This window comes from Phaenicophaeus curvirostris, chromosome 2 (genome assembly GCF_032191515.1).
Source record: "Phaenicophaeus curvirostris isolate KB17595 chromosome 2, BPBGC_Pcur_1.0, whole genome shotgun sequence".
NCBI classification, from domain to species: Eukaryota; Metazoa; Chordata; class Aves; order Cuculiformes; family Cuculidae; genus Phaenicophaeus; species Phaenicophaeus curvirostris.
In genome coordinates this window covers 69121144-69138218 of record NC_091393.1, presented here as the reverse complement: position 1 = coordinate 69138218, position 17075 = coordinate 69121144, and the positions used below count along the sequence as shown (strand labels likewise).

The 17075-nt window shown below is 41.3% G+C and overlaps 1 protein-coding gene across 2 annotated transcripts in view; it reads left to right on the top strand.

The window, feature by feature from the left end:
• Nucleotides 1-276: 276 nt before the first annotated feature.
• The window catches only part of GREM2 (gremlin 2, DAN family BMP antagonist), a 40749-nt gene continuing 23950 nt past the window's right edge, over nt 277-17075 (top strand). Inside the window, exon 1 of one of the 2 annotated variants that reach the window (XM_069852398.1) lies at nt 277-340. In XM_069852398.1, coding sequence (XP_069708499.1) covers nt 309-340 — 32 coding nt within the window. In that variant the 5' untranslated portion in view covers nt 277-308. Of the gene's footprint in view, nt 341-826; nt 1000-17075 lie in introns of those variants that run through there. The other variant, XM_069852399.1, reaches the window with a different exon arrangement.

Below are 17075 nucleotides of genomic sequence, written 5' to 3'. Positions count from 1 at the left end.
AGCCAAAGGACTGTCATTTTGCGGAGAAGACAGATCTAAGATTTGACTTAAGACCACCGCATGTCCGTGGAAGAATCCTTTTCCACATGACACTTCAATCATCTCGAGCGAAAAGAATACCAACATCAAAGACGCACTGAGGAATGACAACTGTAGCCGTTGTGCCTGAATAACTCTAGATTCACGAGGAAAAGAGTTAGCATCCCGATTTTATTTTCTGTGCATGCCACGATTTGATGCGTATTTAACCAAGACAGGGCTTGGAAACCCAAACGGTGTAGGAAAAGCAAACAAAACTCAGGCAGAGAATGCTTTGTCCTACCTCGGATTTAGCCCTCAGGTAATCAGGCACTGCATGCTTTTAATTTCACCAGCTAGGGGTATGTTTTAAAATGTTCAGAGAACAAACGCGTCTGAATATTGAGCGTGACACAAAATGTCACGAGTGCTTAAAGTCGCGGGTCCTCCCGCCGACGGAGGAAGATGCGAAGGGAAGGAGCGCGGTTTGTCAGATCCAGGGTGAGAAGGTCCCCGCATAAACAAAAGGCTCGGGATTGGACGCCCTGTTAGGGAGGAGGCGGGGGGGCAGCGGGGCTCGGTCTGCCCTCCAGGTTGCGGGGCCGGCAGGGAGGAGCGGAGCCGCCGGCGAGCGGAGCGTGTGGGGCGGCGGAGGGGAGGCGGGCGGGCCGGGCTGAGCCGCGAGGCCGCCGGAGCCAATCGAAAGCTGCGGTTTGATCCTCTCCCCGGGCAGTGGCTGCGCGGAGTCAGTGCCGGGCTCCCCTCCGCCGCCGGGACCCGGGGCGAAGCCGCCTGGCTCTCTCCACCGAGCGCCTATGGGCGTCTGCGACCGGCGAGAGCTTCGCGCCGCCGCCGCCACCAGCAGCAGCCGCCGCAGCCGCAGCAGGAGCGGGCGACGACCGCTACCCCGCTCCATCACCCCTTGGGATCTACAGCCGGCAGGACGGAGCGCGCTGCAGACTCTTCCCCGCCTCCGTGCAGGTATGGGGGCGGCCGGGGGCGCCCGGCGTCCCGCTCCGGCACCGCTTCTCCGGCGGCCGCCTCGCTCCCTTCCTTCCTCTTCCCTCGCCCAAGCGGCGGGCCGGCGTGCGGGGCCGGCGGCTGCGGTGGCGGTGACAGCACAGCAGCTCCGCCCCGCACAGCCCCGCCGGCACCCCCGAGCAACGCCGCCGGGATCCCCGCACAACCCCGCACCGCCCGGCAGCTCTCGCGGTCTCCCGAAGCCCCGCGGGCATCCCCGGCGGCGGCCGCCGGACGGCTCCGCGAGGGTCAGAGCGTCCCGCGCCCGCCCGCGGGGCGCTTCCAGGGGCACGGAACCATCCCTTTGGGTTTCATAGAATCATAGAATAACCAGGTTGGAAGAGACCCACCGGATCATCGAGTCCGGGTTTGGAGCGTCGCGTCTCTGTGCTCAGTCCCAAATGAAAAAAAAACAAACAACAAACCAAAAAAAAACCACACCCAAAAATCCCCCCCAAAAACCAACCCAAAAACCCAGAGAAAAAATTAATCTCGTGCTTGAAACCTGTGTGCCCCTTTGTACCTCTCTTTCTTTGCTTTGGGTTAATGGTGGTTTGCGGTTATGAAACCCCACGAGGGATCAGCTCCAAGAGCTAATAGCGTTGCTTTAAGTTGCAAGTTGGAAATATATATATTTGTGTGCGTATACCTGCGCCGTTTCCTTCTCCTTGTAAATAAGGTTTATAATAATACAAGCCCGCGTCTATCTCACAGGGAACTCCTGCTTGACTTTCTGCTAAAGCTATTTGCACTTTCACAGGTCTTGCGGAATTGGAGCCACAGGTCTTATGAAAAATTGCAGTGGCATTTGGCTGAACAACTCTTATTTTTAGCACGCTATTGTGAAAGTGGTTATATAACTTCTGGTGGATTTTTGAGGGCAAAATTAACAGCTCCTAACTAATTAAAACTCCAAAAGAGGAGACACAAACTGAATGAATGCCCAATGAGTACAGTCAGGCAAATTTCAGCATGACCAAGACAGAGATTCCCTGAGGAAGAGCCCCAGGTTAAGAATCCCACGGTCCTCCTGAGACTTTCTAAACAGCAGGTGCAATATCAAGCAATGTCTGCACTGAACCCTAATTAGCAAGCTGGTTATCGAGCCACTTCAAGGCTATTTCTTGCTGAACCAAGGAGAAATCAACATCACCTCAGAGCCTTATCTTCCCACCCGCGCCAATACAATACAGATACTGTGTTCCCTTAGGAGATTGGTTTCTTGCTTGAACTCCCAAGTACAGGCTGCCTGAAATATTTGCTTAGAATGCCTGATGTATTTTAATGCAGATGTTTTGTGTGCTAAACTTGGTGCATAGTTCTTAGGATGACCTTTCCTCATGTCTTTACAGAAGTTACAGTAGAATAATAATGCCCTAAGATTTTAAAGAAAAGTCCCAAGAAAATAATTTAATAGAAGCAAGGTACAGCAATCCACTTATTACTGAGAGACAGTACATGAGGGTTCTGTCTCAATATTCAGGCTTGCAGAAGGGAACCCGTTTTTCTCACTTTTGTTGCATGGTCCTCTTAATGGCCATTATCTGAGGTGTGCAGTGAGGTCCTAAATTCTAAATATTTGTCTGTGAGTACTGTGAAGCTGAATAGAGAGGACTGTTTTGCTAAATCTGTTTAGTAAGTTGATTGAGAAACCTAGCAGGTAGAATTTTGCCTTCTTGCGTCTCTTAGAGCCTGCTGTTCGTGCAGAACTCTTGTGCATGGGGAGGAGGAGGTGCATCTTGTAATTGAGGTTACTCAGCCTTCTATTGCAGGATGATAGTAAGTGAAAGATGTGTCAGTGAAAAGCATCAGCAAGCACTCTTAAGAGTGCCACAAAAATAAATGGCATGAACTGTAGGTTTTGAGCTGATTGGTTTAGCTGGCCTGTTTGCTTTTTGTCTATCTTTCAAGTAGACTGTGTTGTCATGAAACATGACTTTCAATGTGGAAAAGAGCGAAGACATGAGAATCTGAAGAACAGAACTCACGAGACTATTATTCCATTTTATAGTATCTGGTGAGGGTAAAAATTAGTATCTGAATAGCCAACTGAACTATATTGATAAATCCTGTCCACAGGAAAATGCTTGGTCTCAGTTGCCATTTGTCAATGCTTATCAAAGTGTAAATCAAGTAGATCCAGATCATGCCCTTCTGCAATATATAGTTTAGTCCTGCTATGGTTTTCCTTGATAAATTTGGTTACTGGTAAATTCCAACTGCTAGTTCAACACAGACTACTACTAAATTCACGTTGAAATAATTCTAATTCCAGCATCAGAAACTGGTAAATATCAATTGGAATCAGGAAATTGGAATTTACCAGTTTCTGATGCTTGAGTGAGTTAGAATGATTTCAGTGAGCAGTTTGAGTAATTGCAGATTCTCTGGCATCTGAAGAGTCTCTTCAAGCTGCGCTGTAAGGGCTTTCACTTCACTCTCGCAGATGCTCGTGGGTGTGGTTGTGCATTTATATTTGTGTTGTGGTCCATGTCAGGAGTCTACATTTGACACTAGTCTTCCAGTTGTTCCTATTTACTGGCCATCTCCATATACCTCATGGTGGGCCAGCTGAATTCCTTTAGGATGAATCTAAATTAGAAGATGTGCTTGAGTCATTGCTGGAAATTCAGTCGATGGGATCAGACCAAAGCCAACCTGAAGTAAAACCGTGTAAAATGCACATAGTGTTGATAGAAAGTCTTCTGCACTTAATGGTTTTGCTTTGTATGTCTGTTCCTGTTGAGCTGTGGTAACTGCTAACACAGGCCTGGTCCGTTTTCAGTGCACTAATACTGGTGCACAGTGCCGTTTGAAGCCAATACTAAACTGTCTTTCTCAGGGAGGTGGGCTAGTCCTTGTTTTTTGCACCATTGCCGACACCTGTGTACAGAGAATCTCCTGGCTCAGCAGGAGGGCACAACCCTGCAAAAAACTGTGGCTGCCTTACGTGTATGTACACACAGTAAGCTCCCTTCAGTTCTAAAAGAAGATGGCTAATTTGGTTTTTGTTTTAGTCTGGCATATGACAGTGGTCCAGTTCCCAAGTGGAAACTTTGGCTAATGCAGCCTTTGTGCTTATTTGGTGAATGTGAACACAGCAGTTGCGTTTAGGGAAGAACGACTGGTGCTTCTCCATTGTTGTTTGCTTGTCACTGGCTGTAGCCCTTCTACATATAAAGGGGCACAAGGCTGTGTTTATGTTCTTCATTGCATTTGGGAGTGGTGAGAAATGTTGGCTTCAGACTTCCAAACTGTCATTTAGAAATGCTGTGCTGTGTTTCATGGGTACAGCACCCTGGTTGACTACATTTCCCATAGACCACCAGAAGTATTGCTTTGGAGAAAGAAAGTGCCACCTGTGGTGGCAGTTCTGGGTACCAGTACGTGATGAGAAGCATCCTCTGGCCCTGGGGTCCAGTAGTTTCCCCAAGAAGGAAGGGAGATGTTTAGAAATAGCCACTTAAAGATAAAAGGTTCTGTTCAAAAATGCTGAAACATTTTTTTTCTGCAGTTTCGGGGGTAAAGCTGAAAAGTTTTCAGTTCTCTGCTGTTTGGTGATTTGGCTAACTTTTTGCACTTTCTTGTTTTTCTTTAGTTCACTTCTTTTGTGAAAGTAATTTTAAATATAAGGATGATTTTGTTGATTATAAGACATTATCTTTTCTATGAAAGCATTTCTAACTAGAAAATACATTATTGGAGCAATTAGAGATGAAATCCTTCTTATTAACAAGAGGTTTGTCATTGCTGCACCAATTGGGCTTCTTACTTACACTTCAGTTTTATTCATATTTTCACAGGGATCATGATGGAAATCGTAGGTTTGCATGTGTGAATGATACAAAGCTCCTCCTTGTCCTCGTGTCTTAGATCAGTGTTACTGCTCCAAGATTGCTTTTAGATCACAGAAAATGTTGTGCTGTTGTGAACAGTAGGAACTGAAAAACAACAGAGCTTTTCCTTCTCAGATGGCTGTGTTTCCATTGCTAGAGGTTGTCTACTCCATACCGTATTCCAATGCATAACTTCTCTGGGAGATTAAGTGTAGATTATAGATACGTTACCTGAAACCATGCTATTTCGGATTCACAGTGCATTGTCTTTTACTCTCATTTTTTTGAAGAAGAGTTTTGAAGCCTTTCTCCAGAAGGGGAACAGACCATAAGAATCTATCTTGCTCAAGGACGTTAAAACAGAGGGCAATCTCTCTTTCAATACACAGTATGATTTAATCATGGTAACGTAATTTGTAATTGTCTTTCTCAAAAAGTCATCCTTCAGCATCTACTTTTTACATACTTATTTCTTTTCCTTTGGGACATAACCATGTTTATCTATAAGCTTTTTTCTTTTCATCTGTGGTTGCTGTCTTTATAGTATCTATAAGTTAAGCAGCATATTTCATAATTTGTCATAAAACTAAGGGGAATTTATTAAGGTCAGTTTTTCCTAGAGGCTATGCTGCTGTATAGAATTAGTTATACTGTAAGTATATCTTATCTATTGAAATAAGCATGCTACTGTCTTTACCACAAACTTCCTTACAGAAAGAGAAAGGTAAATTCCATAGAGTTTTAAAGTCATTGTTATTGGGAAGTGAGTATTTTAAGAAATCATAATTTGTAGTGAAAACAAGAGGAAATTAAAGTCTTATAAAGATTTCATTTCTGCCTATTTTGTGTTAAGGAAGTGGGAGAAGTAGAATACACTGGGAAAGGAAAACATATTATTTACCCTCTAGATTTAATTTTGGAACCTGTTTTTATTGAGTGTGATGGGTGATGCACAAGTACAACATCAGACACTGGGTTTAACAGCAATATATCTTTAAAATTTCCTGATTTTTAAACTTCTCTTAAAGCTCGGAAACAGAATTTTTTTTAGAACTCGTGCAGAACATGGTGTTGACCTTGTCTTGAACAAATACTTGCTAGAACTGGAAAACTGTATTGAGCTAACTGCCCTTCTTCATTTGTGTGTAGTTCTGCTGTGGATTCCAGCTATGTCTAGTCTATATGATTATCCTGCTTATGTCCTATTATGATAATGCTAAATAGGCTGATATTCTACAGTAGTGCTAACAAAAAAATAACCATAATTGTAAAAATGCTGCATGACCATTTCTGGCATGAAATAGCATTTTTTTCCTGGTTTAGATCTCAGACCTAATCTCATTTCCAGCGAGGCCAAAACACTAGTTTGGCTTAGAGTTGAGTGGGATCCTGCCCATAAATCTGGCCGATCTCCATACGGATAACATCTGGAAAGTTGTCATTTAAAAATATGTGGGAGAGCTTGGGATAAGGGTGTAAATACTGGATCGGAACTTGTATCCAAAATGAAAACACCCCAATTCTCAGATGTCAGCCGTCTTTGCTCTAGGCATGTTTTTTTGTTATGATCCATCTATCCTTTGTCAGTTCCTGTTCCATAAACATAATTTGGAGCTCAGTGTCCTTTGCAAGGAACAAAAGGAGGTTGACAGGCAGAGAAGATGGAGAATATGTGAACATGTTGCATGACTTAATGGATACATCTAATAAAGTCTCCCAATAAAGACAGAGATGGCTATCACTTATATTTCGATTTAATTTGTTCTCTGGCTGACACCTTTCAGATTACTGCATGCAATGGCTTTATAATAAGCATGTTTGTTGATTTTGGTCTAAATTCTTCATTAATGAAGCCCATGGAAACTTTGTCTGATACTTCAGTAAGAACAGTTCTTGCCCAGATATTCTTAAGAGGGAATACTTACAAACTGAAACAAATTATAATACCTTGGATTCTACGTAGGCAGGGAAAGGTTGTTCATCTGCCTCTTTAATAGCTCTATTTCTTACTAAAGCTGATCCCTAAGTAAAGTCATAGCCCAGAACTTGTGACTTTTGAAAGGTATTCAAAACTGAAGATTCAAATGTCACATAAACTGATTATTAGGAAAGCTTATGTCTTTGGGTTTTTTTTCCAAAATCACAGAAAATATGTGAAAACAGCACCATTACATGCTGGTTTTATTATATGTAATGTAGTTTCTGCCGTATGAAACTCTTGCTTTCACGTTATCGAAGTCTCTTCAGTCACTTACAAGAAGTTATTCAACAGCTTAATCTAGGTTATTCTCTTTTTTGATTTTTTTTTTCCCTAAACTGCAAGACAAATCCTACCTTTGTCTACCATAAATTCCTCACAAATGAAGAGAAGCTTTAAATACAAATTGTACCATAATAAATCCCGTTTGGTTTTCTTTATCCGCTTTTTTTTTAGTCGTCTGCACTTGATGTTCTTTCTCCTTGAAGGAGCACTGAAAAAGCTGCTTCACAAGCTACAGTTTAGTATTTTCTGAATCCTACATCCAAAATACCAGTTGCTTTATCCTTCAACTCAGGTAGACTGCTTCCACCTTAAAAAATATTGTTATGTCAGTGTTTCAATAGCTGAATTTAAAAGTATGATACATGCAAACACCATTTTGAGTACCAGTTAGAAATTGTAAATATTCTCTTTATAAAAGTAGTCTTGGTTATTTTTAGTTTAAAATATAATATTTTATAAAACTTACGTTTCTTTGGAAACAAGTTTATTGTGTCATTCCAAGTTGAGCCTAGTTCTTTTCTGGACATCTCTAAGGTTTCTCTAAATGGCGAATATGATATTACAGGAAGAATGTTAGTCTTGTTTGCCAGAGAGCTGTACTATGTTTACTATAATAGGATTAAAGGAAATTTGAAAGTCAATGCTAGCTCAGTCTGATAAACACACATTGTACTTGCAGGAACACACTGCCCAGTAGTATTAGGAAATTTATCACTATTTATTTAGCAGTTCAGATTTTATCCGACAAACAGATTTGTTGCCCATTTAAAACTATGCCAGACATTGGAAGACTTCACAATATGGATGTGATTTGCAGAATCTGAACTATTATCCTGGCACAGCCGTCTCAGGTGGCTTAGTATTGGAACTCTCATACCATAGACTCTTAAGGTAAGGACCATGTAGCTTACAGGTCCTGTTGCTTTCCAGAGTCTGTGGTTTGATTCTTGTCACTCCTGTTTAGGTCAGCTATTATAGCCACAGTTATAAACAGTGATTTTCAGTATCCAAGCAAACTAGAAAAGGGTGTAGCTCCTTGGAAAAGTTATTCTGGAAGAGGCAAACTCAGTGTATCTCTGGATTCGTATCTGGTATGGGCAGGCTCTACTACTGAGAAGCAATAGCAGTCCAGTCTCATATTTACTAATGTTTGTTTATTTGTGCCTTGGCCAATGTTTCAACTACAAAGTGAATTCTGGAAGAGAAAAGGCCACAGGGATGCCTTTCCGTTCCTAAATACATGTTAAGTGGTCATTTTACATGGAAGCAAATTTTGCTTACAAATCAGTAAAATAGAATGAAGTAATTTTCCTATGAAATGCATACAGGAATTCTTTCTTGAAATAACTAGAGGGGGATGCATAATAGCAATGCAATACATAATCTAATATTGCAAATGCTTTCATCGCCTCCAAAATGGCAGATAACTTGCAAAAGTGGAAGCTACTCACTGTGTAATTCTGCAAACCAGAAAAGGCCAGTGGACTATTTCCACCATGTGTTGAGAATTGGTAGGAACTACAGAAAGGAGTCACTGTTGGTGATGGAATCTATCACTGTGAACTGGTCATGCTAAGTATATTAATAAAATTATTTGATAAAATGACAGGTAAATCATTTTATTTCTAAGCTGTTCTCATCTTTGAAATATCTTAGAAAACTGCTTAAAAAGCAAGGATCATTACTTTATATGAAATTTATGGATTTGTGTGCTGTGAAGTCTCCCCAAAATACCCATTTCTTCTCCTGTTCATATAAGATGTGAATGTGAGATGCTAATATGCTTTAGGCTATTCAAATCTGAAGAAATTTTTGTCATCCTGTTCAACACGCTTGTGCTGAGGGTAAAAAATTTAATTCCTCCTGCATTCCACTCCTACCCAAAAGGATCTTTAAAGGTCTATGCAATCATTGGGAATGAGCTTTCCCAGACAGCTGAGTTGTTCTTTCATTATGGTCCATGCCTCTGTGCTGTAACTGTGTCCACGGTTCAATGTAGCATGTTGTGGAATCTCTGAGACTGGAGCTTGATGATCTCAAAGGTCTTTTCCAACCTAATGATTCTATGATTCTATGTATTCTCATTTTGGTTTTAGCCCTTCAGACAGTGGAATTGCAAACACATGGGTGAGAAGGGATTCCTATCTCAAGGGTGACTGTTGAGTAACGAACTCCACTCTCCAGGTTTCAGGTCATGGTGGAGACAAATTCACCTGCATATTAACAAAATCTCTGTCTTACTTTATCATTAATTAAAACAAAATGTTGCCTATTTGAACTCCTCTGCTTAGCTTCATGCACATAGATAGGCATAAATCAGAGTGCTTGTAGTTTGCTCCATTAAATATGAATGGAGCAAATATGAACTCAAGGCTGCAGCAAGTTGCCAGTTCATGTCCCCACTTGGGCACTGGCTTTATTGACTCTTATAAGTAACTGTATAGCAGTAAAACATGACTGACTTAAGATATTACTTTTTCTGAATGTGTAAAATATAGGGAGCTTTAGGTGCTAATGCAGTGCTGCTTGGTTATTTTTCCCCACACTGAATCATAGAATCATAGAATCACCAGGTTGGAAAAGACCTCTTGGATCATCGAGTCCAACCATTCCTATCTGCCCTTAAACCATGTCCCTGAGCACCCTGGCTACCCATCTTTTAAATACCTCCAGGGATGGTGATCTAACCACTTCCCTGGGCAGCCTGTTCCAGTGCCCGATGACCCTTTCTGTGAAAAATTTCTTTCTCATATCTAGTCTGAACCTCCCCTGGTGCAGCTTGAGGCCATTTCCCCTTCTCCTGTCCCTTGGGAGAAGAGGCCAGCATCCTCCTCTCTACAATCTCCTTCCAGGTAGTTGTAGAGAGCAATAAGGTCTCCCCTCAGCCTCCTCTTCTCAAGGCTAAACAACCCCAGGTCCCTCAGCTGCTCCTCGTAAGACTTGTTCTCCAGCCCCTTCACCAGCTTTGTTGCTCTTCTCTGGGCACTCTTCAGAGCCTCAACATCCTTCTTGTGGTGAGGGACCCAGAACAGAAATTCAGGTGTTTTTGTTGACAGTAGTGAAATGTATTTTTCAGAGTATTGAGCATGGAGTTAGATTTATCTTGACTGCTTATGGGACAACGAGGCATACTTAATAAAATAGTCAGCTTTTTTTTAATTGTCATATTAAAATATGAATTGTTGGATTTGTATTAGAGAGAGGCTTAGTTTCTCAATAAAAGTGAACTGTAATTTAAGAGACTGAGTTTATGAAGTGCTCCAAATGAATTTTTTTTCCCCCAAGATGTTTACTTTCCTTTAAAATGCTAACTACATTTGAGAACTAGCTTATTTTACCTTAATTAGGGCATTGAATGCACTATAGCTTTTGAATTTCTAGATGCATGATACTAACTGCTAACATAGCAGTTAACCAGATAGCCATGCTGGTGGAATTTCTTGGATGAGATTCACGCTTCAGTTTTGTTTTTGAATAAGTACTGTCTCCTTGCTAATTGTAAACCTTTCCTAAAGCTTCTATGATGGCTGTTTGCTTTCATTGCTTGACCAAGTTCTTTGAGGTGGCAGTCTTTTAAAAGTATTAATGGTCCACTGACCATTCTTGCTTTGTTATACTGCTTATGCCTGTGGTGTTATTTTACATGGACAAAGGTCTAAACTTGTGCTGAAGGGGTTGTCTTGCTCTTGGCTTTGCTGCTAGCTACTAGGTTGTGTCTTAATGATGTTACAGACTTCCTTTGTGAAACCTGGCATGTCTAAAATGGCACACTCAGTATCTGTGGAAAACTGGCTCAGAAACTGTGCTGTAAATGTTGACGTAAGTGTTCAAAAACGCTGTATATCTTCTAACTGATAGTGTTCTTAGGTGCAGACTCCTTGCATGGTGTCATAAAAAAACAGTTAGTACTGGGTCGCCTTGGTAATCTTGGTCAATAGGCCCAGTTGCTAAGTGTGGAAGATCTTTGAATAAGTTTGTTATTTTAAGAGACAGCCCAAAGACTAGCATTCCCAAATTTTCTGAACAATGACATGGGGTAATAAGGGTGGTGAGGCACTGGAACAGGTTGCCCAGGGAAGTTGTGTATGTCCCACCTTTAAAACTGCTTAAGGTCAGGTTGGGCAGGGCTTTGAGTAGCTAGATGTCCTGAAAGGCGTCACTGCCTATGGCAGGAGGAGTGGACTGGATAATCTTTAATGGTGCCTTCCAAACCAAACCAATTCCGTGATTCTATGACTGCGTACTGCTATAATTATTTGAACAGAACTTTATAGGTCACTTTACAGGTTGTAAAAACTGTTATTGTGTCATTGAAAATTTCTGTAAAAATTATATTAAAGGCTAAAATGCTTGTATTATAAACTGTTTATTACAGTGTGATATATGTGTATGTAAGTAAATATGAATTGTATGTAAAAGAGGTAGCCATGATCTTTCATGTAGATGTGAAAGAAACTGACATTTTGCTTTACCAAGCCTATAAGGATGTGAATTCTAATATAGATTTTCACACAGTGGGTTAAATTAATTCCTGCACAGAGGATGAGAAGAGCAAATTACTTCAAGACAATGGAAAACTACTTTTACACGTCAAAAAAAAGACACTGTTAACTATGCCTTCTATGTAGTGAGAATTACTGCCCATTTTCCATTGCTCTGCTATCTTCATTATTTAACATGGGACATCCAAAGCTTTTGTTTATAATTTACATGGGGTCGTCCATAGCTGTAAAATATATTTTTACTGTAGTAAAAGACACAACAACAGCTAATTGTCCTTGTGTTTTTCTCTTTTGAAACAGCATATCTAAACCGGAGAGCTGTAAAGTAGGGAAGAGAGTATTTGCTTCTGATGAACTGAATTATTCTGTACATAGATTGCTCTGGAACATTTCATTTATACTTTTTACTCTATATTTGGAGTAGTACTGAGTTATTATCATATTTAAATAGTAACTTTCAAAACACCTATGCAAATACTTTGGTTTTATGATTTAACTAATATAATTTAATTTTGGAATTGTTCCATCATTTTTTTTCTGGCATATATTAATGAAAGTCAGAATTCATTTCAAATTTGCCTGAAATTAGCCTAGGTACTTTGAGATATGGAGCTACCCTATCAAAGATATGTCCACTAAAGGGTTGACATTAACACTTCTGAACTTCATTCTTTAAGAGTCACCGTATTTATAGCAAGATAAATGCTCTTTCAGCTCTAATTGCACAGAGCAGCGGAAACATTCTTTGGATAGCGTAAGTAATCTAAAATCTGTCTTATCTGGGAAACCTCAGAGGATCTATTTATTCAAGAAGTTAGGAAAATTTAGGGATGTATACATACAGCCAGGATTTCAGAATATACAACTGCTGCTTTCACATTTTAGGAGGACTCTTGATTTCTTTTAATTAAATAGAATGTTTTAAACATCATAAGCTATGTTTTCACAGAGTTTATAAGACAGATACCATGCCATGCTAGAAATATATATATAAGAACTGGAAAAGTATATTCAAGAAGAAAATCCAAACAGATTAAAGCTTTTATGTAACTGAAAAAAAAGAAAAATGCAAATAGTGACAGAAGTTAAAAATGCGTTCAGCTTTTCAGTGGTCTGTCAGATTTAACTACAAGTTAAATTCCAGACTGTTTAAGGCTTCAGAGTGGGGTGGTGTTCAACAAGTGTTTTGCTTTTTTTTTTAATCACCTTTAGCATTTTTTAAAATTTGGTATAAACTATTCCCCTCCCTCATTCACTGGACATTTAAAATATTTCTGAATGGAAATGTAACACTTTTCCTAAGTAACAGAAAGTTCATCTTTACTGTAAGCTAAAAGACTGTCAGCTAACAGTCTGTTAGGATATAGTCCTTTTCTAGTAGTTTATATGTATAACTTGCTGTTGTTAAGGCTTTTCATCTAGAAGTCAAATGGCATCTATTCCTAGGTAGACTTCCTTGGTTAGCATGACAAATCAAGAACCACTGTGACATTGCCACTATGTGCGGGTCACCTTCTCGTATTAGCTTACCCTTTACTTAAAATATGCCTGTTAGCCCAACCTTGCTTATAAAACCTTGCAATAAAACATTGCAATGAAACCGTGACACTTGCATAAGTTAATGAAAGAGGTCACTTGGGAGAAGAGGCCAGCACCCTCCTCTCTACAACCTCCTTTCAGGTAGTTATAGAGAGCAATGAGGTCTCCCCTCAGCCTCCTCTTCTCAAGGCTAAAACAACCCCAGCTCTCTTAGCCGCTCCTCGTAAGACTTGTTCTCCAGCCCCTTCACCAGCTTCGTTGCTCTTCTCTGGACTCGCTCCAGAGCCTCAACATCCTTCTTGTGGTGAGGGGCCCAGAACTGAACACAGTATTCGAGGAGCGGTCTCACCAGTGCCGAGTACAGAGGGAGAATAACCTCCCTGGACCTGCTGGTCACACCGTTTCTGATACAAGCCAAGATGCCATTGGCCTTCTTGGCCACCTGGGCACACTCCTGGTTCATGTTCAGTCGGCTGTCAACCAACACCCCCAGGTCCCTCTCCTCTGTCCAGGACAGAGGCTGACAGTTTCTCAAGCAGAATGCTGTGAGAAACTGTGTCAAAGGTTTTACTGAAGTCCAAGAAGACCACATCCACAGCCTTTCCCTCATCCAGCAGCCGAGTCACTTTGTCATAGAAGGCGATCAGGTTAGTTTGGCAAGACCTGCCTTTTGTGAACCCATGTTGACTGGGCCTGATCACCCGGTTCTCTTGCATGCGCTTCATGATAGCACTCAAGATCACCTGCTCCATGACTTTCCCTGGCACTGAGGTCAGACTGACAGGCCTGTAGTTCCCTGGGTCCTCCCTGCGACCCTTCGTGTAGATGGGGACAACATCAGCCAGCCTCCAGCCCAGTGGGACTTCCCCAGTCTTCCAGGACTGTTGGAAGATGATGGAAAGGGGTTTGGCCAGCACATCCGCCAGCTCCTTCAATACCCTTGGGTGAATCCCATCTGGCCCCATAGACTTGTGGGTGTCTAGTCGGGCTAGCAAGGCTCTGACCACCTCCTCTTGGATCATGGGAGCCTCATTTTGCTCCTCTAGCTCCTGGGTTTGTACACAGACAGAACGACTTTCTTTACAACTAAAGACTGAGGCAAAGAAGGCATTAAGTACCTCAGCCTTTTCCTCATCCCCTGTCTCTGTTGTTCCTTCTGCGTCCAACAGGGACTGTATGGTCTCCCTAGTCCTCCTTTTATTATTTATATATTTATAGAAGGATTTTTTGTTATCTTTCACAGCCTTTGCCAATCTGATTTCTAGTTGAGCCTTAGCCCTCCTGATTTTTTCTCTACACAATCTCACTTCCCTCCTGTAGTCCACCCAAGTCCACCACTTTGCTGCGTGTAGGGTAAAAGTAGCCTTTGCCTTCTTTCCTTCCACCTATTTTCACTATGCAGAAGACTGGCCTGTTATGAAGGTCAAATAAGTTCTCCAAATAGCAATGCCTAGAGTACTAGTTTGAGAACGTGGAACCACAAACTTTGTTTCATGTTAAGCAGTTCACCTTAAGCCTATATCTTAAGGTGCTTAAACTTTCCTCTGTTTAGTATTACAAAGACTTAAGAATTTTGCAGTGTCCTCAGTCAGAATGTGAAGCTAGATTAAGCTGACAGTCTGGACTTGGTAAGCCTTGCAGAGAAGCAGGAAGGTAACAGCTAAGGTGATCTGTTTTGTGGTAAGCATCCTAGGTGGCTTCCAAATTAATTGGAACTGCTTGGTGAACTAAGCTGTGAAGTATTGTAGAAGTGCATCCCTGATTTTCTAAAGCAGCTGCTTTTGAATATTCTACAGAGCAACCTCAAAAATTCAGTAAGGGCATTGCCAAAGGACTACTGAAGAACATAAAAATTTAAAGACCAAACAGGCATTCCCATTGGAGAGGCAGATGCTTGCATTTTTTGTGCTGTCAAAAAGGAGAGTTTGCGGATTAAGCTTATGTGTACATAAGTCACTGTCCTAATGTGGGGAATTATTAAACTTCAGATAACACCAAAGAAATGAGTGTTTAAAAAATCCTGCCTCTCATAAGTGGAGGCTCCCACAAAAGTGCTGGGGAAAAAAGGGGGAAGAAAGCTTGAGAAATGCTGTAAAACACTTCTTAATGCTCCTGTCTTTGGTTGTATGTGCTGAGATTTTTCCTCTGTACGGAAAAAGGTGCAAGAGGAGGATCACTATGAGGGCTGAATGCGTAGGCTAAATTACACTCTGGAACTAAAGGTGATAAAATCCTTGGAGCTATAAGAAGATGTAATCAGATCCAAAGCCCAGCTAGACACATTTTACCCCCTCTCCTCCACTGTCAAATCTTTACGTAAAGAATGGTCTCTGGTTCCAGTGGCCAGAATGTCACAGTTCAGAGCCCAAGAGCCTTGCAGAGGCCATTAGGATTTCCAGACACTTTTGAGGATTGCTGAATACGATTTTACTTTAAAATGAGTAAGTCCTGTATAACGATCAGTTCTACAAGCCCAAAGTTCAGTTGGGAGCTGTGCACAGACAGCAACACAGATACTGAAATTTTCATTGATACTGTATTAGCATTGCATGAGGACAGATTAGGATCTGCCTTTGCTTAAATGATTTGCCTGGTACAGCCAGCTGGCAGAAAATAGGTCCTTCCAGCCAGGAAACTCTACCAAACAAGAGAATCATGTTATGAAGCCTACAATTAATGCACACATTGTGGAAAAATTAGCATTAGCTTCAGAAAAATAGTCAGTTATTTGTCACCATTGCTGAAACTGAAGTTAATGACTTCAGAAGGTCTGGCATCTCTGAAGTAAACCTTAATCAGATCCTGATTTGGTTCTAGCCAGACTATAAATCTATGGGATACAGAGGGATTCTAATTACACTTTTATATTTCTTGCCTTAGAAAATGCGTTAGTCATGCAATGAAAAAGTCCTTGTTTCTTTACATTTTTCCCTCTACAAAAGTTGTATTATAGCTCTCTCTCACTTTCTGCCCACCTCACAATTTTACTGATGATGGTCTTCCATTAAGTTTTTCCTAGATCCTGATACCTAAGGCTGTGAAAAAAAGAGGAGAGAAGGAGCTATGTCACTGTGGAGTGCTGACATTTAATTATTGTAGGCTCAAACTTCATTGAATCACAGAATCGTTAAGGTTGGAAAAGGCATTTAAGATTACATAAAGTCCAACTGTCAGCCCAACACCACCATGCCTAATAAACCATGTCCCAGAGTGCGAAGTCTACACATTTTTTGAACACCTCCGGGGATGGTGACTCCACTAGTTCTCTGGGCAGCCTGTTCCAATTCCTGACTATTCTTTCAGTAAAGAATTTTTTCCTAATATCCAATCTAAACCTCTCCTGATGCGACTTTCTCCTCATCCTATTGCTAGTTACCTGGGAGAACAGACCAGCACCCTCCTTGCTATGGGTCGTTGTAGAGAGCTGTAAGGTCTCCCCTCAGCCTTCTCTGCTCCAGACTATCTTTGAAAGTCATATAATGGGAGACTCACCCATTCTTGGATGTCCCTTGTGAACCTGCCAGGCAGTTCTGCTAAGTGACAAAACCAAGGCACTAACACAAGCAGAAAAGCTGGGGTTACCATTGGCCCATATAACAGGACTTCCAGACTTTTGTTGCCTTCTGCATCTTTAAAAAGAGAGAAATTGCTTATCCTTACAGGCACTTTGGGTAGATCCCATTTTGGCCATAGTTTATAGAAGATGTTCAGATACTCGTACTTTTGTATATCCAAGGAACTCCTGCAGCCTAGATTAGTACTAACTAGGCTAGGTTTATTTAGTGTGTTTCACTAGGCAGAAAACAGACCTTTGTGGAGTTATTTTCCCCCTCGTCCTTTCCCCTTTATAGCTAGGTGAAGTTTATTTAAGTAAAAGTAATATACAATTTAAAAAAT